This window comes from Brassica napus, chromosome A3 (genome assembly GCF_020379485.1).
Source record: "Brassica napus cultivar Da-Ae chromosome A3, Da-Ae, whole genome shotgun sequence".
In the NCBI taxonomy this organism is placed as follows: Eukaryota; Viridiplantae; Streptophyta; class Magnoliopsida; order Brassicales; family Brassicaceae; genus Brassica; species Brassica napus.
In genome coordinates, this window is record NC_063436.1 from 1,048,271 (window position 1) to 1,075,155 (window position 26,885).

General features: G+C 38.4%; 5 protein-coding genes and 2 non-coding genes across 11 annotated transcripts; 3 read left to right on the forward strand and 4 right to left on the reverse strand.

Moving 5' to 3' along the window:
• Nucleotides 1–14: 14 nt before the first annotated feature.
• On the reverse strand, nt 15–3,304 carry LOC106427709 (splicing factor SF3a60 homolog). The gene is made up of 11 exons (XM_048768610.1): nt 2,927–3,304; nt 2,456–2,569; nt 2,015–2,119; nt 1,732–1,874; nt 1,540–1,636; nt 1,302–1,466; nt 1,156–1,227; nt 881–1,042; nt 591–803; nt 357–503; nt 15–269 (listed from the first exon to the last, which is right to left on the reverse strand). The coding sequence occupies exons 1-11, from the start codon at nt 3,098–3,100 to the stop codon at nt 123–125; spliced, it is 1,539 nt and encodes a 512-aa protein (XP_048624567.1). The 5' UTR covers nt 3,101–3,304; the 3' UTR covers nt 15–122.
• A 636-nt stretch (nt 3,305–3,940) lies between these two features.
• On the reverse strand, nt 3,941–4,028 carry LOC125607344. The gene has a single exon (XR_007338504.1). It is a non-coding gene; the product is annotated as a small nucleolar RNA snoR120 (small nucleolar RNA).
• Nucleotides 4,029–4,106: 78 nt separating this feature from the next.
• LOC125607345 lies at nt 4,107–4,192 on the reverse strand. Its single transcript, XR_007338505.1, has one exon. It is a non-coding gene; the product is annotated as a small nucleolar RNA snoR120 (small nucleolar RNA).
• A 653-nt stretch (nt 4,193–4,845) lies between these two features.
• LOC106442971 (putative sucrose transport protein SUC6) lies at nt 4,846–6,841 on the forward strand. Of its 2 annotated transcripts, XM_013884592.3 has the most exons (3): nt 4,846–6,279; nt 6,364–6,427; nt 6,515–6,841. In XM_013884592.3, exons 1-3 carry the CDS (start codon nt 5,080–5,082, stop codon nt 6,682–6,684), a joined length of 1,434 nt encoding a protein of 477 aa, XP_013740046.1. In that variant the 5' UTR covers nt 4,846–5,079; the 3' UTR covers nt 6,685–6,841. The 2 variants fall into 2 exon arrangements, with proteins under 2 accessions (XP_013740046.1, XP_048624570.1); XM_048768613.1 differs by having other exon boundaries at nt 4,856–6,279; nt 6,364–6,841.
• A 3,216-nt stretch (nt 6,842–10,057) lies between these two features.
• LOC106427686 lies at nt 10,058–15,844 on the forward strand. Of its 2 annotated transcripts, none has more exons than XM_013868406.3 (18): nt 10,058–10,286; nt 10,687–11,176; nt 11,311–11,402; nt 11,546–11,710; nt 11,810–12,203; nt 12,566–12,684; nt 12,766–12,838; nt 12,918–13,144; nt 13,229–13,273; nt 13,396–13,468; nt 13,602–13,793; nt 14,016–14,119; nt 14,236–14,296; nt 14,441–14,590; nt 14,739–14,864; nt 14,965–15,135; nt 15,299–15,358; nt 15,454–15,844. In XM_013868406.3, the coding sequence occupies exons 1-18, from the start codon at nt 10,246–10,248 to the stop codon at nt 15,565–15,567; spliced, it is 2,697 nt and encodes an 898-aa protein (XP_013723860.2). In that variant the 5' UTR covers nt 10,058–10,245; the 3' UTR covers nt 15,568–15,844. The 2 variants fall into 2 exon arrangements, with proteins under 2 accessions (XP_013723860.2, XP_013723865.2); XM_013868411.2 differs by having other exon boundaries at nt 14,239–14,296.
• A 145-nt stretch (nt 15,845–15,989) lies between these two features.
• On the forward strand, nt 15,990–16,976 carry BNAA03G01950D. The gene is made up of 3 exons (XM_013868420.3): nt 15,990–16,225; nt 16,337–16,490; nt 16,586–16,976. Exons 1-3 carry the CDS (start codon nt 16,088–16,090, stop codon nt 16,783–16,785), a joined length of 492 nt encoding a protein of 163 aa, XP_013723874.1. The 5' UTR covers nt 15,990–16,087; the 3' UTR covers nt 16,786–16,976.
• Nucleotides 16,977–20,132: 3,156 nt separating this feature from the next.
• On the reverse strand, nt 20,133–22,673 carry LOC106427656 (B3 domain-containing protein At5g06250). Of its 3 annotated transcripts, none has more exons than XM_048768643.1 (3): nt 21,657–22,673; nt 20,967–21,197; nt 20,133–20,429 (listed from the first exon to the last, which is right to left on the reverse strand). In XM_048768643.1, exons 1-2 carry the CDS (start codon nt 22,231–22,233, stop codon nt 20,971–20,973), a joined length of 804 nt encoding a protein of 267 aa, XP_048624600.1. In that variant the 5' UTR covers nt 22,234–22,673; the 3' UTR covers nt 20,133–20,429; nt 20,967–20,970. The 3 variants fall into 3 exon arrangements, with proteins under 3 accessions (XP_048624600.1, XP_013723834.1, XP_013723840.1); XM_013868380.3 differs by having other exon boundaries at nt 20,133–20,462; nt 21,657–22,672; XM_013868386.3 differs by having other exon boundaries at nt 20,133–20,455; nt 21,657–22,671.
• Nucleotides 22,674–26,885: the final 4,212 nt, after the last annotated feature.

Consider the following 26,885-nt stretch of genomic DNA (forward strand, 5'->3'; position numbering starts at 1 on the left):
TGTAAAGACAATACTTGACAAATGGTCTGATAAGTCGGGGATATTATAAAGAAGAGAGGTAGCTCTGATGAGATCTAAAGTGTAATCAAGTAGAGCCTCTAGCATTCATGAACTGTGAACAATTAGATGAGACCTTGACGTAGAAGATCAGAGTAAGTCTTCTTGTTGTAAACGTTACCATCACCATCTTCATATTCTTCTTCAACCTCTGGCCTCCATTTGTTAACTCCTTGCCTCTCCTGGATCCTCTTCCACAGTTCTTTCGCTTCCTGAAACAAACCAAACAATCAAAAAATTAAATTACACAAACTATTGCTTTAAGCTACATCAAAGTATTCTTCCTTGATAATATATACCTCAATAGAAGTGATCTCGTTGAAGTTCTTTGTGTTTGGGATTCCCAAGCAACGCATTCCATCTTGGTGTTGAGACTCTTTAAAATGTCTCTCAAAAGCCCTTCTCCCCTTGTAGATTTTGTTTCTACATATCTCGCATTTAAATTTCTACACCAAATAACAACACACAAAATTTGAGTAGTCCATATAAGCATTATTATAACATTGATGGTCTAATAAACTCTTACTACATACCTGGCCAAGGCCGTGAAGCTTGTAGAGCCAGTACGGTATAGGTTTCCCGTCCACACCCATTGGCAGGTTCAGTGGATTGTGAAACGCACCTTCCTCCATCTCTTCATCACTTTCTATCTCTGCCCGCTCTTCCTCCCCCTTGCGTTCTTCCTCCATCTCTTCATACGTCATGGCCTGCTTCTTTACAACGTTTTGCTTTGTCCTTTCGATTGTCTATACAAACAACAAACAAAGTTAAAAGATCTGACATGCTTAAGGAGAAAACAATAGATGTACTTCCATCAACTAACCTCATCAAGTAAGTTGCAGAGCTTCTTCACTTTGGCCTCTGTTAGTGCAATCTGTTTAGCACTACTGTCGGCCCCCTGCATCGCTTTGGCATCTCCGTTTTGATTCCCTTTGAGCGCAGGTTTGGCAAAATGTTTCTTATCCAGCTTTTCCAGAGGCGTATTCTGAACATAAACAGAATCAATTAAGGGCATAAGATAAGTTCAGGTAATAACATAAGCTACAAACGAATTCTACCATCATAGACATACTAAAAGAACAGAACAGAACTACTAACCTTTATCAGGAAAAGTCTCTCGGCACGCTGCTGCAGAGTACCACCAACTTTAAGTCCCAAAGCTCCCAGCGCCTGAATCACATAAACACACATAATTAGATTAATAATTCTTCAGTGATCATAAAAACATGAAGCATGGTCATTACCTCCTTCAGCTTTTCAGGTCCCACACCAATCAATTCATCAACTGTAGTGTAGTAACCAAAATCAATGACAGTATGCTCAGATGGAACAAGTTTACTTTCCTGGCCGTGGCTCTCCCAGCCTATCACTTTTCCATCTGCAAATTGCTCTTCAAAATCAGTCTCAACCTGCAAGAAACCAACGTATTAATGGCAAGAGATCAAAGTGCATAAAAAGATAAAGAGAGTGAGGAGTTTAAACCTTGGAAAGCATTTTGTCAAGGTCTTGCAAGGGCTCCGTTCGCTGGAAAAAGTTGACCAAGTACTCTAGCAGAGCTTCCATGTACTTCATGTATTGCCTAAAAGGACAACAAGGAAAGCCATTAACATACAGTACTAGAAAAAAATATGGAGGCTTCTTAAGTATATAACAAAATTTCAATGAAATGTATACCTTGAAAGCTTCAGTTTGCACGGTATCTTCTCTGGATGAGAAAAGACATCAAGGTAAGCAGAATATTCGACCCTGTCCCCGAATTTAGAATTGATGTACTGGTTATACATATCATGCAAGTCCAAGTACCGACCAACTCCTTCCTGCACAAGCACACAAAGAAGATTTAAACAATTTTAGAAATTTTATAATTTGCCATGAAGCTAGTACTAGTGTTGAAAAAAAAGGACTAATAAAGCTCTGTTAAAATGTTTCAAGAATAAGAAGTCAAACAGAAAATTACCTCTCCACTGAAAGAAATAACTGGTTTCACCTGCAGAAGTGCTTCATAGTCCGCAGTGGCATCAGCAAGAGGTCCAGAAGGATACTTTCTATGATACTCACGTATCTGTAAGTTCGTAAAAAAAAAAGGTTAATTAGTTCAATATCTGATAGAATAAATACCAAGGATTCAGTTGATAAACAATTCATTCAAGAAGACCTCTACGAAACACCAAAACTAGAAATTTAAATCTTATTCAGGGTTTGCACTCTACTTGGCTGAAATTTATGAACATGGTTGTTAACTCCCTATCACCAGTGGTTTAAGATAATCAATGAATTTATAATTAACAGTTTGCTAAACGTCAGCTACTCTATTTTAGAAACAATGGTAACTTTTGAGAAATAAAAATAAAAAAAAAAGAGCAAGGAAGATGCAAAAAGGGATAGAAAGCAAACAAACCTCTTTCAAACGATCATAAAACGCACTGTACACATTAATCCCTGTGGCAGTGTGGCCACCAAGCGCAGCAATCTCATCATCCCTAGCTCCATCCTTATCTTCATATGTTTCAACCTAACAGCCAACACAAGAATCACGGTTAGCTTTAATCCCAAAGGCATCTACTGATACAAACTACAAATCAATTACTGTTAAAAGGCTCTACGATTATTTATAAGTAACAGAAACCAATTCATCCAGTGAGCTCATCAACACGATTTGCTCACACAAACATAGAATCATAGATTCAACACCAACCTCTGTAGCCTTCTTCTCAATAGCAAAGATTCAAAACCTGTTGAAAGAAAAACAAACAGAAATAGATTCAAAACCTAGCAGCCTAAAAGCTCCAAAGTATAATAGCCAAAAACAAAAGCTGAGTATTGTCTAATCTATAAAGCAAGAAGAAGAGGGATATGAGCATACACTTACGAGCTTCTCGATGGTACGCATGATAGAATGAATCGTGTTGCGGACGCGGTGGCCTTGTACTAATCTGTCCTTGCTCGAGGACGGATGAGTCTGTAGATCTTGCACAACCAATCGCTCCAATCTTTCGATCTCTTCGTGATTGCAGCGAATTTGATCGAGGAGAGTCGATGACATCTTCTATTCTACGCTCCTTCTTTTTGTTCTGAGACTAACAACTTAACCGGAACCTAGATTCCAATACGAATCTCGACGGGAATATTTATAGTCCTACTGAAAGTTTTGGGTTTGCGTCATTGGGCTTTTTTAAGACGGTTTGCCTATAATTTTGATGGGCCTAAAGGCCCTTTTCAAATATTCTGGGTTGACTAAGTCATACGTGGCTGCAGACCGGTCTGACGTCGGTTTACAACTTTTTTTAACTTTTTACTGATTCTATTTGGCTAATTATCTCATCCAAGAGTCCAAGACGATGAAGGCATATACCATCAAAGCCTTGCAAGGAAAAATTAATTGACACTTCTAGTGTTGTATTATTGTGAATATAATATGGAAATGTGAAGCTCGGTACACAGTTACTTTTTACTACCAAGTTCCATCGACTGGCAAAATTTACAAAGCGGATCAACATTACAAAAGAGCAACAATACATTGGTTGAATGTAAATAAACGAGCTACTAAATTGCAATCTCATAAATGGTAATAAAGTAGCAAGTTCCAGTTGATGACTGAAAGTTCTTGAGAATCACGGCTGAGTAAAAGAAAGCCCTGTTTATTCCTGTGTAAATAAAACATTCTCTTATATTGTAAAGAATAATAACAGAAAGAGATTGGCGTAAATGCTAGACCATCTATCACTATGACTATTAGGCATTGCTTTCAGACACAAATCATAGTTCCACAAAGACAAGTTTGAAGATTTATAAACATCATCAAATCACACACCAATGGAAGAATAACCGAATCATATTAGAGCAAAACAAGACAATCAATAAAACTAATCGAGTAATTCAATGGTGGAATCAGAATATCAATAAGCAAAATAAGGTACATGGTCTCAAAACATTAATGTCTTGATTCACAATTCAATTTGTTCCTCATTTCCCACCATTTCAACAAATAAAAACCAGAAAAAAAAACAGCAGGCCAATCAATAAAACTAATACAACAAGTAATTCAACAGTGAAATCAGAATATCAATAAGCAAATAAGGTACATGGTACCAAAACATTAAAGTCTTGATTCACATTATATTTCTTCCTCATTTTCCACCATTCCGACAGGACAAAAAAAAACAGAACAATCAATCAAAGCCAACAACAATAATATGTATCCGACCAGATAATGAAGCACGAGATACGGAATGGTCGAATTAGAATCTGAAAATCCCCAAACGCTTATCTCTAACAGATTAAAAGCTGTAACACTTAATATTCAAAGAGTACAACGAATAGGGATCTTGATTCCAGATTCTAATGTCGAAGAGCCTCGAGCTGATAAAAAAAAATCAGGAAGGGAGATGACAGGTAAGTTAACTAGGAGAACCCTAATTAAACAAACCTTATAAAAATTTCGATTTAGCGCAGCTATGACTCGACACGCTTCCATTGAGAGTTTGTGGAAGGCGATCTTAAGGGCTGCGCAATCGAAAACTCCTAATTCGAAAACATAAACCCTAATTTGCTCCCAATACTCTAGCAATTGAGAAGAGAAGCGAGAAAGCGATATATAGTGGAGCCAGTGTTTTTTTACCCTAGTCCAACTTAAGGCCTATTACATATAAAACTTATTGTAGGCCCATTAAGCCCATCGTTTGTAAAGCCCAATAATGTCTACGACGTGTTAAAAATATGGATAAAATTAAACTGATTTTTGTTAGTACAGTTCTTAACCAACATTTACGTTTTCACTATCCCTTATTAATAAACAAATCTCATACAGATAAACATACACTACAGCATTATAATACATGTATATTTACTTCCCAAAACAGCTATTTCCCAAATTAAAAAAACAAATATTCAGTTATAGAAAGCATTCCATTAATAGAATCAAATAAAAATCACCCTTTACCCCTTGCATACATATACACAACCACATCCTCTCCTCTCCTTATCATAAAACACACAACAAGAACAATAAGTTTGTGAGCCGACATGAGTCCCCTCCAAACTGATCAGCTTGGTGAGCCGTCGCCAATGAGAAAGATGATCTCAGTGTCTTCGATCGCTGCTGGGGTGCAGTTTGGCTGGGCGTTACAGCTATCTCTCCTCACACCCTACGTGCAGCTTCTCGGCATCCCACACAAGTGGTCGTCCCTCATCTGGCTATGCGGTCCCATCTCCGGCATGCTTGTCCAGCCGACCGTCGGTTACTACAGCGACCGATGCACGTCCAAGTTCGGTCGTCGGCGTCCTTTTATCGCGTCGGGAGCGGTACTCGTCGCAGTCGCGGGGATCTTGATCGGATACGCCGCTGATCTCGGACGAGTACTTGGAGACAAACTCGAGGAGACAGTGAAGGTGCGTGCGATATGCATCTTCGCTCTCGGGTTCTGGATCCTCGACGTGGCTAACAACACTCTCCAAGGCCCTTGCCGCGCTTTCCTCGCGGACTTGGCCGCGGGGGACGCGAGGAAAACGCGGACCGCAAACGCGTTTTTCTCGTTCTTCATGGCGGTTGGAAACATATTGGGATACGCGGCGGGTTCTTACACCAACCTTCACAAGATCTTTCCCTTCACGATGACTGAAGCTTGTGATATTTATTGTGCCAATCTCAAGAGCTGTTTCTTCCTCTCCATCATTTTACTTTTGTTTGTCACCGTTTCATCGTTAGGGTACGTTAAAGACAAGCAATGGTCGCCGGAGGAAGCAGACTCCGACGTGAAAACGCCCTTCTTCGGCGAGGTCTTTGGAGCTTTCAAGGTGATGGAACGTCCCATGTGGATGTTAATAATAGTCACGGCGTTGAACTGGATCGCGTGGTTCCCTTTTCTTTTGTTCGATACTGATTGGATGGGTCGTGAGGTGTACGGTGGAGACTCGAGCGGAAACGAGAGTTCGAAGAGGCTTTACAACCAGGGAGTCCACGCTGGTGCGTTGGGACTGATGATAAATGCGATCGTTCTTGGGTTCATGTCGCTTGGTGTTGAATGGATTGGTCGGAAAATGGGAGGAGCTAAACGGCTTTGGGGAGTTGTGAACTTTATTCTTGCTGTGTGTTTGGCCATGACGGTTTTGGTTACAAAGTTGGCGGATGCTCACAGGAAAACCGCCGGTGTTTTAGCCGGTCCGACCGATGGCATTAGAGCTGGGGCATTGACTCTCTTTGGTATTCTTGGTATTCCACTTGCTGTAAGTCTCCATCTTGTCTCCTTTCGCATTTTTTGCTACTCTTATTATATATCCATTCGTTAATTTATTCTGTTGGTAATATAGGTTACGTTTAGTATTCCGTTTGCACTAGCTTCCATAATCTCAAGCAACTCTGGCGCTGGCCAAGGTATTTTAAATTTCTTTTCATATATATTTTTTAATTATTTATGGGTTTTGGTCAAGCATACCAACTTTACCATGTCCCAACGTATAGGGCTTTCCCTGGGAGTTCTAAATCTGGCAATCGTGATACCACAAATGGTGGTGTCACTTGGAGCTGGACAGTTCGATTCTTGGTTCGGAGGTGGAAACCTACCAGGATTTGTGGTCGGAGCAATTGCAGCGGCAATCAGTGGTGTAGTGGCAATAACTGTTCTACCTTGATTAGATCTATGTTATGTGTGTTTATCACGGCCGGCTTTAGTATTTTAATACCCCTATAGACCAAGAAAGAGTTATAAGGCCAAGTTTGAATTATGTTTATCTGTCTGTCAAAACCTTGTAATTTTACATATATTTGGTATGAACTATTCATTTGTCTTTTTTTCTTTTTTTAATTAAATTAAATCCATTAAAACGATTCTTCCTAGAAAAACAATGCTCGCAGAAGAAGCTACACTGTTTCATATAATGTCTGTACAAAAAACACAAAAGATGCATAACATAATGGTAGTAAACAAAAGGTAAAGCATGTGATCATTTAAATGAATGTGAAACATGTCCGGATGTGAGATTAGGATATGATCATTTAAATGAAATCTGAAAGATGCATTGAACTTTGAGTAGAATACATATAACAGTTATATTTGAGAGTTTGACAAGAGGAGTACCAGTACCACTAATGGTGCTCTAAGGTATAGCCAAGTCGCTCTCTATCTCTCTCTCTTTGGATCGGTCGGTCATTATATTAGTTTAACTCAATAGATCGGTGTATACCGAACGAGAAATGAAACTTTCGATTTTAGTTTAATTGAAATAAAATTTCATATATACTACTAGAACTATGGTTGACCAAATTTTTTGAGAGAGAGAGAAGTCTAGGTTTGAAACTTTATATTAATATTTAACACAATCACATTGATATATATATATATATATATATATATATTGATGTAACTCAATGCCCAATCAAAATAAATGTGTTTGTCAAAATTAAAGGGGTTGATTGGGTTTGGGATACAATAATTAAGATCATCGAATAAAATTTAACCCTCGGCAATATGCAGATGGTAGTCGCCTAGCTACTTATTGGCACTACTCCGTATAGGACAGAAGTAGTCAAAGCATATTCCACAAGCAACTTTTCCGCCTTCAGAATATGGTAAACCAACTCACAAAAAAAAGAAAAAAAACATGGATATCTTTGTAAAGTGGGAGGCTCACATTTCCGGCCTGGTAGACGATATCCACTTGACCCAGTTTGCCGACACTTGCTGGAGTTTCAGACTCACCCGGCAGATGAATGCGACTTTCCGTCTTGCCCTATTACTCGGTAGAACAGAGTCTCTGAGTGTGTGGCACTTCATCTGCAATATGAGAAGAATGGGTGCGCTAACAGGCTCCATGGCTATCCAAGGGCTCATTACCGCAGTGCCCTTCCTGACCGCTTATGGGTTGATTTTGGAGAGCGATTTTTACCATCGGTGTGATCGTATTAGTGGGCTCCCTTTACCATCGGCTCCTGTAACGATGATTTTCCTTTTGTTATATTGTTTTCCATTTTTTTTTTCTACTGGTGTGATCTTGTTTTAATTTTGTTTGTTTTTTAATATAGAGATTTCCTCGGTTTGTGGTGTCGGAAATGAAGATTCATAGACTCCATGAATATCAAAGTAATAACGAGTTCGAGACAGCATTTTTCTCCGCACTGAATTACTCTCTGGTCGCGGCTGTAATCCCATGTTACCCATCCTTGGACGCATTTAGATCCTCACCTCATAACGTTAGTCTTAACTCAAAAGCTTATTAACTCTTATAATTGAGGGGTCTACTTTTATAATTCAATCAATTGGTTAAACAAAGTACTTCTAAGTTTTATTTTAGTTAATAGTATATATATGGTAATAACTATAAGAAAATTTATTATTGTATTTAAAAAGTAGTTTTTAAAGAGCATAATATATCCTTATTTTTTTCTTATTTATTTCTTGTTTTTCAGCTAAATATTTTAATCATTTGCACTGCTGATTTTTCACTGTTTGTCAGCTAAATATTTTTGATTATTTGAACTTGTATATGTGTTTTGTTTTGTTTATTTAACACCTCGTTTCCATTGTCAAACAGTAACAATTTATGTGCTTATTTATACAATTAACAAAACAAAACAAGATTCCTGTAACAAAAAAAAACTATTCACATTTGAAAATGAATATTGCCCACCCATACAATCTGATTGTTTCATTATTATCTTTGAATCTTCTATTAGAATTAGTGGTGGTCCTTAACATAACGAAATGAAATATTAGACAAAAGTTTCTACATTTTTTGTAAAAACATTTACACTGTAAAAATCTCCAAATTTGTAAAAAGAATTTTTTTGTTAAAATCTTGCAAATGGCCCCGTCCCTGATTAGAATGTGTGAACTAAAAGCTGAAGTAAAGTAGTGCTGCCTCTGCTGGACTCTAGACATGAAGTGTTGTGTTTAGAGATATGTGCTAGCTTTGCTATAAGCTTTTTGTTTCATTGTGATCTCTGAGTCTTCTATTAAAATATAGTTTTATTAATCACAACAAAACTCTAAATTCTTCGCGACTCTTAAAATGTAACAATGTGATAAACCAAACAAGTTTTGTGTTCCCTCTATCAGGTCAACCTGATTGGACTCTCTCTCCTCTCCTAGTGAGAGAATTTCTCTCTATTCCTCTGGCCTTCTTATCAATCCTTTATCTTTCAGAAGGTTCAGAGTTGATTTGAGAGTGAGAGGTTGTCGTTTTTGTTTACCGGTTTCGGTACTTCCGACCGGTTTTCGTCTCCGGCGGTTGATCAGTTCCTCCGATGACCGTCCGGCTTTTGTTTCCGGGAAGCGACGGCTTTCAAAGCGCCGACTTCGCCGGCTTCTGTCTCCGGGAGACGATGTCTTACTTAGAATCGTTCTCGCCGGCACCGATCGATCTGCGATTCAGTTCTTCGTTGTCCGACTGCCTCTCGCTCTATTCTTCCGACGACTCTTCTCCCCAATTGATTTGGTTTTTACATCTTCAAGCTTATCTTTATCTTTAAAGATGCCGGATCTTCTCATGCAAGATAGTCGGATTGAAGGATCGATTGTAGACGTCGATGTTCTTTTCCGAATCGTAGATCTCCCAGTTTTGGCTCTTCGGTTCGAGCCCTTGTGAAGATTGGTTCTTCCGTGGTTCGTCTTCGCCGTCGACGGAGTTCCGTCGCCTCCTCTGGTTCCGGTGGAAGGAAGTGGTTCCTCGTCTTGACCCGTGTTCATTGATCGCCGGGCGATCGGACACGTGGAAGATGACGTGCCGTGGCTTGCTTCCTCGACGGTTTACCGTTCGTGTTTTGGGCCTTGTGTTGGGCTTTCATCTCTCTCGTAGTTGGGCATGTTTTGCCCTTTTGTTTTTGTTTCATGTTGGGCTTTGCCCCTTTGGGCTCAGTTCCATTAATAAAATTTCGAGTGAAAAAAAAAAAAAAATGTAACAATGTTTTCATTGTCTCAAACACTAAATTTATGTGTTTGTTTATACAATTAACAAAGCAAAAAAAAACTATTTACATTTTAAAAATAAATACGATACAGGTGGCGCGATCTGATTGGGTACCGTCTGCAAAGAAGAAGTCCCTGGGTCCATCTGCTGTGAGTGAAGTTTCGGACCTCCACGTCTCCGGATAAAGATCCACGTCGTGACACGTCATCATCTCCTTCGTTCGGCTCCTCTTAATCAAATATTCTCCAATTCGTCTCCAAACCAAAACTCCGGAAGCTTTCATGGTAGATGGCGGTTAAGCTACATCGACCGGGTCTTATATCGCCAACGTAAGGCTCTCGTTCTATTTGCTTTTTGAGCTTCTTCGATTCCATGGTTCTTATCGTGAAATTAATTACTCGTCGTGATGTTCATGGCCATGAACTTGCTTGTACTTAGCGTGAATTAGGTTTTCGAAGCTGAAGATGAATGTTGTTTCTGCTCTAGTAAACTCTTTTGTTCGGGGCTGAATCGTCCTGTGAGAATTTTAGTAGTTGTGTGCAATTCAAGCGTTGGGGGTAGTTTAATAGGTAGAGAGATTTGGTTGCTTCTTGGTATAAACATCAAAGGTTGGGGTGAAGACAATATATATATTTAGCTGAGCTTTCATGTACAAATCGCCTGAGAAATCTAGTATCATGAATTTGATTTTATTGCTTTTGTTATTCATTAGTCTTCTTGCCTTTGTAGCTATTCAAACCCTTGTCTATCGCGGATGTCCATTGGAACTTTTATATCCTGCAGAAGAGTGGTGGAGTTGGATTACACATCGAACTTCTCCGGGAACTCGAGTAGACGGTTGTTTGTAACCTACGATGTTCTGGAGAGTAGGAGCTACTGTTTTCGTAGGAGATCGTTTGGAAACAAGAATATAAGAGGGTATAAATTGCGGAGGAGAATGCGGCCTTTTCTCCTTGCATCATCTTCTGACGACGGTGTGGCTGTTAATGGGACTCCCCAGCCGAGAGCTAGCGATGATGTTGAGGAGATGAGGGCTAAGCTCAGTGGATCTCTACAAGATGAGTACAACTGTGATGAACTCATTCAGTCTTTGCATGATGCTGCCAGAAGTTTTGAACTTGCACTTAAAAAGAAGATTTCCTCTTCCAAATTACCGTGGTTTTCAGCAGCTTGGTTGGGAGTCGATAGAAACGCGTGGGTTAAGACATTTTCTTATCAGGTATGTACCCATTTTAGTTCCACTTCGGTGTTTACCATCCGAGTGGTTACAGTTGTACATTAGCTTCCACAGAGTATTTCTTGTCATATTTTTAGCTATAGCTCAATTCTTTTTTTACGCTCGTTCATTCTCAGGCTTCCGTGTATTGCTTACTACAAGCTGCAAATGAGGTTTCATCTAGAGGAAACAACAGAGACAATGATCTTAATGTCTTTGTGCAAAGGAGGTACTGTCTTAGGAGTATGATAATCTTCCTAAGAGTTTCCTTTTGAAATGTTTCAAAAACTACTAGTTACTGTCTAAATAATAATCCCATACTGTTGCTTATGGTTATGCCTGTTATGATGTTTAAATAATCAAATTGTGCAGTTTATCACGCCTAGCTGCTCCCCTTGATAGCATGATGCGGGATAAACTATCTTCCAGTCATCCTGAAGCCAACGAATGGTTTTGGTCTGACCAAGTTCCTCCTGCTGTGACATCTTTTGTGAGTTGTTTTGAGGGGGACCAACGATTTGTTGCTGCTACTTCTGCGTATGTGATTTTTTTACTCTTCATATTAGTTAGTAATGTGAAATACTCGTTTGACTGTAACATCTTTGGAATGTGATGATGCTTTATGGTTCATTCCAGCTACGCCAAAGGCAAGTCCTCAGCTGCAAGCAATGAGACTGAAGTGTCACTTCTCATGCTTGTGCTCAATTGCATTGCCGCAGTCACGAAACTTGGCCCAACAAAACTTTCGTGCCCGCCCTTCTTTTCTTTGATTCCGGATACTACAGGAAGATTGATGGACAAATTTGTTGACTTTGTTCCACTCCCTCAGGCCTATCATTCAATGAAAAGCCTCGGTCTGCGCAGAGAATTTCTTGTTCACTTTGGACCACGAGCAGCAGCCTGCAGAGTAAAAAGTGATTGTCCTACAGATGAGGTTGTCTTCTGGGTTGATCTTATACAAAACCAACTGCTTCGAGCTATTGACCGGGAGAAAATATGGTCAAGATTAACAACGTCTGAAAGTATCGAGGTAATGAATAGAGAGTTACAGTGTACACATTTAAGCAGCTTTTAAAATCTCTGTCCAGTGAGCATGTGAGCTCATGATAGTATTTGAAGATATTAGAGTTATGTGCAAGTATAGTTAATATAATTGCTTGTTTAAATTCATTGGGGAAAACAACCAATTCTATGTTAAGTTGTTGGATCACTTTCTGTGCCTTCTCTTGTAAGTGTTGTTTAGAGTCTAAAAACGTGGCAGAAACAGTTCGCAAGTGTATAACGATTCATAGTGTGTTTAGATTGTGAAAGTGTGCAGTAACAGAATATGGTTGAATACTTTAATGTAAATATCTTGATAGTTTATCAGGACCGGTTACTGTTTCCTTGCAGGTTTTGGAAAGAGATTTAGCTATTTTTGGATTCTTCATTGCCTTAGGCAGGAGCACACAGTCTTTTTTAGCTGCAAATGGTTTTGATGCGCTGGAGAATCCTATGGAAGACCTTGTCAGGTGACTCATTATTTTCTTCAGTTGGCTTCCCATACTCTTCGTTCCACACTACCACTTAAACTCGCAAGCTTCTTTGTGCAGGCACTTCATTGGGGGCAGTCTCCTCCAATATCCTCAACTTTCAGCCATCAGTTCGTACCAGTTGTATGTAGAGGTAGGCATGATCCATGCCGTCATTGGTGGAATTATCCTTTAACCATTTTGAAATCTTATCATGGAAATTCATAGTGTAGGTTGTCTGTGAAGAACTAGAGTGGCTCCCTTTCTATCCAAATAAAAAGGACTCGCAGGCAGCCAAACAAGCACATGGGCATAAAAACAGACCAGAAGGGCCACCCAATTATGATGCTCTTCCTCAAATATTGAATGTTTGCTCTTATTGGCTACAGAGCTTTATTAAATACAGCAAATGGCCAGAAAATCCTTCTAACGTCAAGGCAGCAAAATTCTTATCCACTGGGTATCGTACTTGTTACTTATCAAATTTTTGGATAGTTAAATGAATTAATTGGCGATCATATTTATTTTCATTCTCAATTTTTAGGCACAAGAAGCTAATTCAGTGCAAGGAAGAACTGGGGATATCAAGGTAAGCAAAAGAGCTATAAATGAATAGAAAGACGTTGTGTATCCAACTCTGTGCACTCTATGTAGCATGCCCTTATTAATCAAGTGATTTGATAGTGTGCAATTGGATAATGTGTGATGCAGTTTGGCAGTAACAGAAGCAGGATTTGTTGACATGAATGCATTATCAACTGAAGAGTCAAGCTCATTTGACAAGGTCGGTAATCTCTGTATTGGTCATGAATAATTGCTTTACTTTCCGTACACCAACTGGATCCAGATTTTGTTTAGCACTCCAGTTGGTGTGACTATCAAATGTTATATAGCTACTGACAGCACTTACTTCCCAGGCTCTAGAGAGTGTAGATGAAGCTCTCGTGAGACTGGAAAGCTTGCTACAGCAGTTGCATGCGTCAAGCTCATCCTCTGGAAAGGAACAAATAAAAGCTGCTTGCTCTGACCTAGAGAAAATAAGGAAGCTCAAGAAAGAGGCCGAATTTTTAGAGGCGTCTTTCAGAGCCAAAGCAGCTTCCCTGCAAGAGGTGTGTAGTGGTTATATCATATCTTTCCTTTCATGTAGTTTGGATTGATATTCAAGTGCTGATACTGGAGTTTGCTAGACTAACCGAAGATACACCAACATTTACCCTTTTTACGAAGTGTAGCATCAGTTTTGGTGCTTGTAATATGAAAACAATGATGATGAGTGCATTTCATTTTATTAAACGTGTGTGGATGGCTAAAATCTCATGTGGTTCACTCAGGGAGGTGGTGACAGCAACTCCCAGGTGTCCTCTGAGGAACAAAAACAGAATCTAAAAGGAAAAGACACAAAGAATTCAATTAGCTCTGTAGATCAAGGCACAAGGTATGTTGCATGTTCTGTTATTCAGTAATATCTTCTGTGTTTAAGTATAAGTTGTAGGTTCCCCTTCGTTCTCTTCTGGTAACAGAAACTGATTTATTCTTTTCCATCTATATTAGTAGGAGTCGTGGATTCTGGGGTTTCTTTGAGCGCCCTCCAAGGAAGAAGCCTGCCCCCAAGGTATTGTCTAATTTCTTATCTTATGCGAAGCATATCTTATACCTAATATTTTTTGGGAATATTTCTGCTTATTCAGTCTCCACCCAGTGAGAAGATGCATTGTTAAAACTTAAAAAAGGTTTCATTTTTTTTTACAATACGCAGGTAGATGAATATACTGAGAGGTCCAGAGAAAACGTAGATAGCGTTGATTCCGAATCCAGTGAGATTTATCGGTTCGAACTTCTAAGGAATGAACTGATAGAGCTGGAGAAGCGGGTCCAAGGAAGTACAGATGAGTCGGTAGAGGAAGAGGTTAGTTAGTAGTAACCAGACTTTGTGTGTGTTCTTTCCTTCATGTTTAAAGTTTTTAACATGGTAGCCGATGATCATTTGCGTCTTTCTCACGAGTACTAGCTCATATCACTCTGTTCCTTGACAATCAATTTTGCACGTTCTGCAGGGAAAAACCTCTGGTGATCCTACTCCGAAATCAAGCAGTAGTATGAAAGGTGTGGAGTTGGTTCAAAGCTCAAAGAAAGAAAGCGTCATTGAGAAAACACTCGACCAAATTAAAGAAACAAGCACAGTATGAAAGTCATTCCAAGTCTCATGGCACCTGCAGCTTCTTTTTATCTACTTCATGATTTAACTTCTAAAATTTCACTTTACTGTGATTTTTTTGATAGGACGTGTGGCAAGGTACGCAGCTTCTTGCATTTGATTCAGCTGCCGCTATGGAGCTGCTTCGGAGGTCTGTAATAGGAGATGAATTAACAGAGAAAGAAAAGAAAGCTCTGCGCAGAACTATTACTGACTTGGCATCAGTTGTTCCCATTGGTGTTCTTATGCTTCTTCCTGTGAGTAAAAACTAACCTTATCAGATTCACAAATATCATACTTCCATCCCCATTGGTTGTTCATCCTTGTAAAAAAGTTTCTGTTTCACAACTTATCATTGGCACCAAAGTCGCCTTCACCGTTAATTTTAACTAATCTAATGGGTACGCGTATGTCAAACAGGTCACAGCAGTGGGTCATGCGGCTATGCTTGCCGCAATTCAAAGATATGTACCAGGCTTGGTAATACTTTTTTTTAATACTTGCTTTTCTCTCCTGTGTTGTTTTTTTCTTTCTCTGTTCCCATTGGAAGTTGACAAACATCTGTCTTTGTTCAGATACCTTCGACCTACGGACCAGAAAGGTTGAACCTATTAAGACAGCTGGAGAAGGTCAAGCAAATGAAAAATGAAACAGAGCCTGAGGAAGGCATCGATGAAGCAGAATCATGAACAGATTCAAGATGCAAAAAATCAGTTTATACATCACCTTGTTCTATATAATTTATTGACAAGAGAGGTGTGCATAGAGAATCTCATTCCATATGTGTCTGTGTACGCCTGGTAGGCACCAGTGGCTGCAGTCCTGAGGAGCATCAACAAACAGGAGTACCACTTGAGAACCATCTTACCTATAATCTCTGTCAGATACGTAAAATGTTGAGAAACTTAAAACCTTACTATGTTGATATCTCATATCATAGATATATATCTATTGCGAGTTGTATCAGGTTCCTTTTGTCAGTCCATTACACGGTGTCGATCAAATACATTTTTGACTAAACCAGAGAACAGAAGATATCTCATACACATCAGCTAAACCGGAAAATTAATCATTAACTAAACCGGAAACAGAACCGAAACCTAAACCGAACATTTAAGCCAAATCTCAAATAGAGATAACCGGCGACGGTAAGCTCAACTGTGCGAGAACAGAGCTGCTACCGGCGACTGTAAACGGCTCTCCGGGAAAATGAAGCTAAAAGTTGTGTATCGCAAGGTCTCCGATTACATCCGTTACGATCTTAAAGAGATAGTCTTACCTTCATCACTTCCCGATCCACCTCACGTCGTCAAACGCCGCAAATTGACTTGGCACGAACGATTTCTCGTGAGATTCCTTCCTATATTCCTTTGATTACTACTCTCTTCTTTGATCAGAAATTTTCTTCACAAGATGCTAACCAGTGAATGAAATGTTTACTTTTTTTTTGTAAATTAGGTGTTGAAGGAAGCTTCAAGGCTTTACGGTGCAAGCTGGGTACGAGACATAGGTCCCGAGCTTCGTCCAAACGATTACAAGAAGCAAGGTGACGCTGAGCCCAAGAAACAAGCCAAAGAGACTGAGAAAGAGCCCTCTGTTTTCGAAGATCTTGGTAAGCCCTCTACTATTCATATTGATTAAGTGTTTTTCAATCTATATTTTTATTCATAACCGCTTTTTTCGTTTTCTGTTTACTCTTTGTTACAGCGGTAGCTGCAAGAGGCGGCATGGAGACTTTAAGACCTGCCTTACACCGTGTGTACATGACACGAGCTTCTAATTACAAAGACGCTCTTGCAAGCTTTATAAAAGGTTATCATGAGGGTGTCCAGCAAGTTATGCAGAGCAAAGAAGAGTCTCAAGTCCCTAAAGATCACGAAGAGGACAGCTCTAAAAAGACTTCCTGATATTTACTTGTTTGCTCCCAAAGTAGATTGTAATACTTTGCTAGTTCTTGGTTTTTGTTTGATTGTGCTACAAGAATCCAGAGATCTCTCTATCTATGACTTAGTCCTTTGTGAAGCCTCTTCTGTCTTCTAGAAGTTAAATACATTATATATTAAGCAACTCTAGTTATGGTTAGAAACACTTTCAGACTTGTATAATTTCTTCTTCCCAAGTTAAAAGCATTGTTGACCTTAAGAGATAGTGGAATTAAATCCATGCTATATGTAACAGTCTCCCATAATGCTGTTGTAGGAAAGTTTGGCTAGGCCTTGAAGTTATCAAAAAGCATAGATATCAGATAGATTTCAGGGAGCCCTCCATTCAAAGCTGTACTTTAAGTCTTGTTATGATCAAAACTTTATCTGCAGGAGCCCTGATGCAGGAGAAGCCACTGAGCATCTTAAAACTGTAGCCAAAAGCTTGAAAGACTAGTGATAATGGCACATGTCTTGAGGGCTGAGGGGTCCCTCTCCCACTTGTTGAGCCACTAAACCCTTTGGGCGGAGATATCAGTTTTTGCCTTCGAGTCAACAAGTATCTATCCTGAATCTGTATGGGCCCTTAAGAGAGTCACCTGTGGCTCTAAGTAAGATTAAAGTATATTTAGATTTAACTGTTGAATATCAACCCATGCTGTCAAGTCAAAAAAATGTGTCTGCCTTAAAGATTAGAACTTGTTTGTTACTACTGCACTCAAAGTTGGAGCATGTGCGCATACAACCCCTAGCATTTGTAGTTAGTGAGTGGTCATGATAAGCAGGGTCGGCCCTGAGATTTGGAGAGGATGGCATGTGATTGTTGTGTCTATCTAAAAAATGTTTTTTACATATTTGGAGGGGCAATTGTCAATAATAGCACCTTTTGAAGTTTATGTCTCAAAAATAGCACTAGAAGGAGAAAGTCACAAAAATGACATTCATTAAAGGGTAAAATATCCTTAATACCCTTGGTTTAAAATTAAATAAACAAACAAAAATAAATAAAAATAAATAAAATAAAAATTAAAAAAATGAAAATTTTTTTTTTTTTATAGTTTCAGATTATATGTTTTTAGATTCGAAATTTTTATAATTTTTTTTCGAATTTTTTTTTTTTTAATTTTTTTTTTTCAAATTTTCTTTTTATAATTTAAAAATACTTTTTAAAACTGTTTTTTTAATTTTTATTTTTTATTTTAATATTTTTTTTTTATAAAATTTTAAACCCTAATTCCAAAACCCCACCCCCTTAACTCTAAACCCTAAGGTTTGGATTAATTAACCCAAGGGGTATAAGTGTATATTTACCTCTTTAATGAAACCTATTTTTGTGACTTTGAACCTTGAGTGCTACTTTGGGAACATAAACTTGGTTTGGTGCTATCCTAGTCTTTTTCTCTATTTGGAGTTTAAATTTTTTTATAAAATCTATTTGTATGTAATTTTTTTCAAAAAAAATGAGCATATTTTGAATGTTTCACTTAGCATGGTCCAGGACCGGCCCTAATGATAAGGTTGTATTGTTTCCATCTCTGTTATGGAACCTTTCTGTCTAATCAAGACTTAGCTTTACTCCATTGGTGTTATATGCAGATAGTTATTGCAGCAATACCATATGTTCAAGGCTATAAACCCCATGTGTTTATGGTTTCTTGAGATCGAAAGTGATGTAGAAATAATGTACACTAAAAATTCTATAAATTAATAATTTTTTTGTTTCCGAATTAGTATGGCTCAAATATGATAAAAATTGATAATATAATAAAATAATATTTTAAAAATATTATGTAAATATATAATCTCGTTAAAATCATAAATTAATAATTTTGTACATATACATTTAATTTTGTATGTGCTAGATAAATTTATCATTGGATCATACCAGAATCTCTTTTTGGAAGCACATGGAAGTGGATAGCCGATCCAATCACCGATATTTATATATATATATATAATGAGAGGTAAAGATTGAAGAGCACTACTAACTCCAAGGAGAGAGAGAGAAAGAGAAAGAGAAAGCGTGTAAGGTAGCCACGGCGTCCGGTGGCGCGTCCGAGCGCGTACCGGCGCCGTTGGCTCTTTACCCTATCATTCCGTTCAAGTCATCGTCTGGTTGTTCCGATCTGTCAGGTATCTCCGACATGCGCGCGGATCTGGGGTAGGGTTTCGTTCCGGGAAGAGATCGGCTCGCGGCGACTTTTCTTCTTCTGGATTCGCGGCGAGGAGGTACGTCCGGTAGATCTTCGTTTCAGCGTCGTTTTGGTCACGGGATGTAGAGGCTCCCATAGCTCTTGCATCGCCGCTCAAGTTCCCGGGTTGTGGAGGCTTCGTCAGCTCTGCAGCGCCGCTTAAGCTCCCGGAACGTGGAGGCTCCGACAGTTCCATTGTTGCCGGCTAACGGTCCCTTAGTTCCTTTCTAGGGTCTAGTTTTTATTTTCTGTGTTTGTCACTAGTTATGTGTTGTTGGCTCTGGTTTTGTTGGCTGAGTCCTCGTCGGAGGACGATGGATGCTCTCTGGTGGAAGATCGTTTGTTTGAGCGAAGCCCCCTACTTTTTGGCCCTGTATTGAACTGTGGCGGATGAGATCTCGGCCACGATTGATTCTCTCCGAGATTAGGTTTAATTGGGAGGATAGGCGGTCGCGGTGAAGATGGTGTGGAGTCGAAGTGCTCCGGGGTGGTTTCGGTGTACCGGTGGGTGGTTCTCCGGTGATAGTCGAGGCAGAAGTGATGCGGCGGTTCGCGATGGAACGCGGCCGACATCATTTTGCTCTCTTGGGCCTAGGGCCGTTCTTGGGCTTGCGGTTTGTTAGTGGTTTGTTAGTGGGCCGTATTTGATGTGGGCCTTGTAATTGTGATGGGCTTTGGGCCTTTATTAAATAAACTTTGTCGGAAAAAAAAAAAAAAGATTGAAGAGCACTAATTAGTACATGAAAAAAGAACAGGTTCTTGTAGGACTATCTCAATTGTATAGACTTCCTCCCTGAGATAAAATGCATAATTGTATGAATAGTCATACATAATATACATGACTTATTCATGCACTACTTCCAATTAAATGACAAAATATATTATAATCATTTGACTTGATTGATTTGATATTTAGTTAAAATATTGAATTGAAGTATTGAACCATGCCTTACATGTTTGGTTCACTTGCAAGAGAAACTATTTGATCAAAAAAAAAAAAGCAACTCCAATAAAAATAAATTATCATTTGGTTGGCCCACTTTTTCTATATTAATCTCATCAGTTTCCAATTCCATCTTTCACCAGAAGAAAAAAAATCATCATCAGACAAGTACAAGTATACACCATGATGCATGTGTGTGAATACATCATCTGATCATCGTCATCAATCATCGTGAGATGTATTCATTTCTTTTTCCTTCTGACTTTGGAAGTACAAGGACAAAGAAAAGAGTTTTCCTAAAATTCAGCGATCTGTTTTCTCCTTTCTAATTTATTTTTCCTAATTATTTACATATACGGAAGCCAATGAGATATTTTTATTAAAAATGCATACAAATTTTCCAGAAAATTGGCATCTGTGGCTATAGAGAATGCCGAAAGTCTTGGTCATTTCTTGTCACGTCTTTGGACCTCTCATCCTCGTCTATCTCCAACCTGCTTCATCGTATCTCCCGTGAAACCTATATTCTGTTTATATAAATTATTCCAAATTTTTTTTTTTTGATCAAAAATTATTCCAAAATTATCACTCATTGTTTTATTACAAAGATATTGTCTAACATGCATATAATAGTATCCACTCTTGAATACAAAACATCAATTTTGTTGTACACATTTCCAAATCATGTTCATTTTCTTTTCTAACAGTTTAACATTTCCTAACCATTGTTAAAAAAACTGTGATTAATTTATTATCGTATCTAAAACTAATGAAAGTGGGCTCTAACAAAGTGGCCATGTGCGACTGCTCAAAAAGTCTCTTAACAGATTCCTGAATCCTCTTCATTGTATTATTAATTAACACACCAAAAAAATCTCCTAATCAATCTCGTTTATTTAATTATATGTCTCATCTCGAGAAACAGCGTCGCCCATGTGTATTTATAATCACGTATCTTTAAACTATAGTATCAATGATGATGTAATGTACCCAACTTGAAACAGATATATATATATATATATTAAAATTACCATGTTATGAGGCTGAGGAGTGAGGAGTGTAATAATTGTACATGTTTTGGTCGTAGTAGCTGTCCTGACGAGGACACTCAGCGGCGGCTGCCGTGGCAACCGAATCATCTCCTTCGTCTTCATCCATTTGACACTCCAAATTCACACCAAAAAGCCTCACCGTCCTCGAGCTCCCGACGGCGGAAGACGATGGTATGAAGTGCGTCTCCGTCGCTGTTGCTACGGCGGCGCCTGTAATCTCGACACGTGCACTTCTTTAATTTATTTTATTTATTTTTTTGAAACTACACTTCTTTGGAAAGAAACAAAGACAAGAACATAACTAAACAAAAATCACGTTTCTCCCATGAGATTGGACGGTCTTCTTCACGCGCTCTTACATAAAAAACTTGGAGATAATAAGTAATAGAAGCTGTCGGGTCTTTTTAAAAATTAGAAAGCAAAATAAAATAAAATCATTGCTGTATTATAGAAACTCAGGTTGTTAATACGCACGTAATAGGCAGTATATCGTGTACAAAATAAAAATAATTATCATACACAATTATAAAAAAATTTATAAACATATAAATGAATTAGGTGTTTACTGTTGTAATCCTCCCGACAACATAAGATTAGTTGATGATACTGAACACCATTAAATAAATTAAAGTTAATACGGTAATAATGAGAATAATACTTATAACATACCATAGTGGGAATACTCTGAGTGAGCAGGACGATTAGAGTAATTACTATACGGTGGAGCAGTCATGGAACTAGAATACGACGTCGTATTCGCGGCGGAGGAGGAGCCTTGACCGCGTCTACGCCAGCCAATAAAGAGTCTCCGGGAATCAGAACGTTGACGTTGGAAGAAAACAACATCGGCTGGGTCGAGCTGTTTGTCTTTGACGTATCTGCTCCATCCTTTAGTCAACACGTAGCTTTGACTGCTGTTCCAGTAAGAGTATCTGAACCTCCAGCACTTGCCTGACTCGTCTTCGAAGCTTAGAAGCATCCCTTTCTCCTCAGCATTATTGGAGATGATGGTGTTGAGAGGGAAGTACTTCTCCGCGTGCTGTTTTGGTATAACGAGACGGTTGAGTTTGCCAACGTCGCTTGGTGTGAGAGATTTCTCGAAGAGATACTCTTTCTGGTCTTCGCGGAGTGATGTGGCGGCGGTTGTGGTTGGCTCCGATGTGTCGGTGGTGTGGAGGTTCTGCAAGAAGAGAGTGTGGTGGTGGTGGACCTGGTGGTGGTCCGTGGAGTAATGGTTGACTGACATTTTTATCAATGGGGGAGAGCGTAGAGAAGGTTAGGTGAAAAAGAGGTGGGTACTCGTTGTACTAATATAGTATGATACGAAGGAGAGTGGGGGTAAAAAAAAATTGACGTGAAAACTTTGGCAAAACTATTTGAGGAGAGAGCAGCACACGACAACCAGACGACTTTCTTTTAAGGTTTTGCGTGATGTTTTATCTTTTTCCATCATTATTACTTTTTTTCTACTACTTACAGTATTTTTATTTATTCTATTTGTCTCTCTCTATCTATCATTATAGATTTATATCATGATAGTTGATAGTGGTATTTTTCCTGAACACATTGGATTCCATGATGATCACTTCAATTTTATTTAGATCTTTTTATAGGAAAGGTTGAACATTTTATTTACAATATATATTAATCTGCCATAACTTTCAGGGATATGAAAAGAAATCCTCAGGTGAGGACCAGGTAGGTGATTAGGAAGAGGGTGATATATACAAGAAAGAAGAACTAAAAGGTTGTTTTTATAAAAAGAAAAGGTTAAGCTACACGAAACCCCAAAGAATCATCCCATATAGAGGTAGAGAAGTATCTGAATAGCGAATATTTGAAAACAAAATGCAATTACTGGAAGAAAAAAAAATGAAAATGTCATAATGTCACTTTATCTATAACATCTTGGGGAAACCATTATGTTCTTTGCGTGTTTCTCAAAATGTTCCCAAAATAAGAGAACAAAGATATGGTCCTTGATATTTGACGCAATTCATAGACATCATACTCTTATACGCATTTTATTAGTAAAAGCTAGACGTAAATTCACAGTCAATTGTGATATATACATATGTTTTGGTAGTGTTGTTCAATGCACTAACGTTAGCATTCGCAATCTGTGTTAGATTTCACGTAATTTCTATTTATTTTCGGCGTTGGCGAACAATTGAAGTTGGCATTGGCATTAGCAATGCACTAGTTTTTCTTAACAATTGCACTAGTATATGCAGTTATGCACTAGTATATAACAAGTTCGATACAAATTTTTGTTTGTTTTTTAAACGTTGCGTACGTGTACTATATTTGTTTATCGAATCTATTTAAGGCAAATAAAAAATGAGAAACGATTGGGAGGTCTAAGAGGTACATAGGAGTAAAAGTCTGGCAGTATAGCTGCCAAAAATATTATAAAAACTACTGTATTAGGACGAGCATTTTCGATCTTCAGCTCAGTCGAGAAGAAAAAACAACATTTTAAATAACTAGTATTCATAATTTTTATTTTATGTTTTTACATATATTTACTCCATCCATCTACCTAACCCCTGCAAAGGCTAATATAATAAATTAAATAAAATTATTGCATTTATCAATTTGATTAAATAAAATATATTCTGCATGACATAGTTTTGGAAGATAACAAACCCAATCTAAATTCTTATTGAAAGGTTGGAGAACTTTTTCTTTTGGGAGACTAATGTAGTTGATATAAAAAAAATACAGTATATAGTAGATTTAAATATATACCTGTTGAGCATTTTATAAGTTATGATCAATGGGTTAAAAATGAGAGGAGAGTAGTCGCAAATCCACAAAGAACTAAGAAAGAATTAGAAACATTTTTTTTGGTCAACAAAGAATTAGTAACTTAAAAACTGTAATAATAATAATATGGCGTGGGACCAAAGAGGATGACGGAAGCAAGATGAAGGAAGAAAGAGGTCCAACGGCTGAGATGGCGTCTGGATATTTTCACACATAAAGTAAAGAGTAACTTGGTTGAGCATGTGCTTTGCCTTTCCCACACACCAGTCCATGCATTCATCTTCAATTCTTCTCTCCTTATCTTATGTTCCTTTTATTCCCCGGAGATTATTGAGCTACAAAACGCTATAAATTTCACATGTTTCATTTTTGGATAATTTTGTGCTCTTGCAGTTAACCTATATAAATATGCGAAAACAAATAATAATGGGCGTTGTTTACATCTTCCCTAATAATATAGGTGTAATACTCGCAAATGTTTTGTTTTTTTTTACTAAGTACTCGCAAATGTTGTTATATGAGCAAATTGTTTTTCCTAGAAACCATTCATCAATGACAGCAACTATATGAGCAACACATATCGGGCACTCTCTCTCTCAAAACAAACTCTCCACCTTCTCTCTACTCCCGAGCTCCTCTCCGTCAGCTTAGTCCGGCGGCCGCCGCCTCGTGCGGTGGCCGGCCTCCATCTCTCTCCCGTCTACGTCCATCTCTATCTCTCTCTCGTCTGTCTCCTTCGTTGTTCTGCGGCTTTGAGGGTGGTGCTTGACTGTGTCTCAGATCTGGTCGCTCCGACCATAGATCTAGGGTTAACAACGGCGGAAGTCTCTAGAGGACGGTTTCTTCCACCTTTGTGATTCCCTCGTCTGAATCGGAGCTCGCCAATTTTTTTTCCCAGATCCAGTCTTGTCCCGCCGAGTTGGTGGCGCGTGTTGTGTCGTTTAGCTCCTCGTTGGCTCGATTTACCTCCGGGGTGGCTCCTGGTGGTGGCTTCAGCTGCGTGTGGAGTTGGGGGTCTAGGGTTTGCCGGAACTTGGAAACTCGAGTGGTGTTGAGGCACTGGTTCTTGGTAACTCCAGATCTCTCTTCTGAATCTGTGAGCCACCGTCGTGTTCTCAGGTGGTGGCTGCGCGTGGGTTTCGTCGAGGATGGAGACGTCCGTCCGGTTTCCCTGTGGCGTCGCGTAGTGTGTGGTTTCACATGGTGTGCTTCGTGGTTTAGCTCCCGTGTGCTTCTTCATCGCTCAGAACTCAGTGGTGATGACGTTTGTGGCCTTCTCCGTTGCTAGCTTTTCTCAAATAATCTCAGCAGGTTCGTGTTCGTGGCTTGGCAACAACTTCTGGCTCGACTGTGTTTTTGCTGGTGTGATAGTAAGTCAGCGGGGGCTCGAGCGTGGCTTCGGTTTAGTTGCCTCCGGAGGAGCTGTCCGTCTACCGACCCATATTCTCTTCGGGTTGTGGTTAAATGAGTGTATACTGTCCCCGAGAAATGCAATGGAGGCGGTAATCTCCGGCGTAAACCTCGGAACGACGGCACTGTTGGTTTTCGGCTTTTCCTCGTACCGCCGGTGGTCTCTTTTATCTTGCTTGCTCTGTGTCCGTGGTTGGATTCTGCGCTCTGCTTCGCTCTGGGTTATCGGCTAGAAGCTGTAGGTAACTGTTGCATTCAGGGTTTGAGGGCGCCCTTCTCTCAGTGCTCGTGGCAACCGGCCGGTCTTCTCATCTAGTTTCAGGGTTGTTAGGTCTTACCTCGTCTCGCTATTACTTTGTTTTAACCGGTTGTGCTGCGTTGTTAATCAGTCCGAGCCTTTATTTGCTGTCTTTAGTTTGTTTGTGTTGTTGTTTTTATTTCCGCTACTAGTCATCTATTGTATCGTCTGTCAAAAATTGAAAATTGGTAATAATATTTTAACATTTTACCAAAAAAAAAAAAAAAACTATATGAGCAAATTGTCTCTCAACGAGGAGAAAAAGACATGAAGAAATCTGCGATGAATATCGTGGAGGGTGTCTATAACCTACAAATATCTTTATTTAATTGTCCATAAACGACAATCTTCATTTGTTATTTTTGGAAAGTGGTGCAAGAAGCTTCACTGAGCTTCGAGTAAGTTGCTATTTTCTATTCTTATTATACATATTTGTGACATTTTCTCACTTCCCTAGTAAAATAGCACACTCTCTTTATAAGTCTGTCCACAAAATTGTTCCCTTTTAGTTGCAGTAGTATAATACTTCGTACTAATAACGGATCCACTAGCTAATTGACCTCGTTCAAGTTGAAACCAATAGTGTGTATCTTACATTATACAAATATGTTATAGGTATACGTTGACAGGAATCGAGGTAAAGTCATTAATAACCTATATTTTGTATAATATCATATTTTAACATAAAGTAATTCTATTATATAATAACGTTTACTTTAAATAGTATTATTCTATAATAGAGTTATTTTATTTTAATATAAATTATAAATGGAAAACTAATGTTCAATTAGAGATGCTCGGCTTGATGACGTTCATAACTGGATGTTAAAAAAAGAGAGACGTTCACAAGTGTGAGTTTTGGGTATAGTTATAGACTTGTACAAAATTATAACATATACAATAATTTTTTGGGTGTAGTAGATGTGCTGGAACATAAATATACTTAATAGAATAAGTTAAATTTTATGCAATATATATTATATACACTAAATAATATAAGAAAATTAATATAAATGTCAAATTTTAAAAGAAAATAATTAATGTTTATACATTAAAATAAAATATTTATTTTATTTTAAAATAAATATATCTTAAATTTAAAAATCTAAATACAAATTTTTTTTGTAAATTAATATATCTATAAATTAATAAATTTTAAAGTTTCGATATTATTAATTTATAGAGGTTCTGCTATATATGTAGGGTGGATGATTGTTTTTACTAAATGTACAGTGGATGTTTAAAGTAATTAATAACATATATACATATCTTTATATAATAATGTACTGATCTCAAAGAAGGGGACCAAAGCTTGCTGCATTTTCTTTTTTAATTCTCAAGCAAAACTGGCCTGGAAGAGTGAGCGGACCACACATTTTCCCACTTTTTCTATCTAAAAATAAACATTCATCTACATTGTT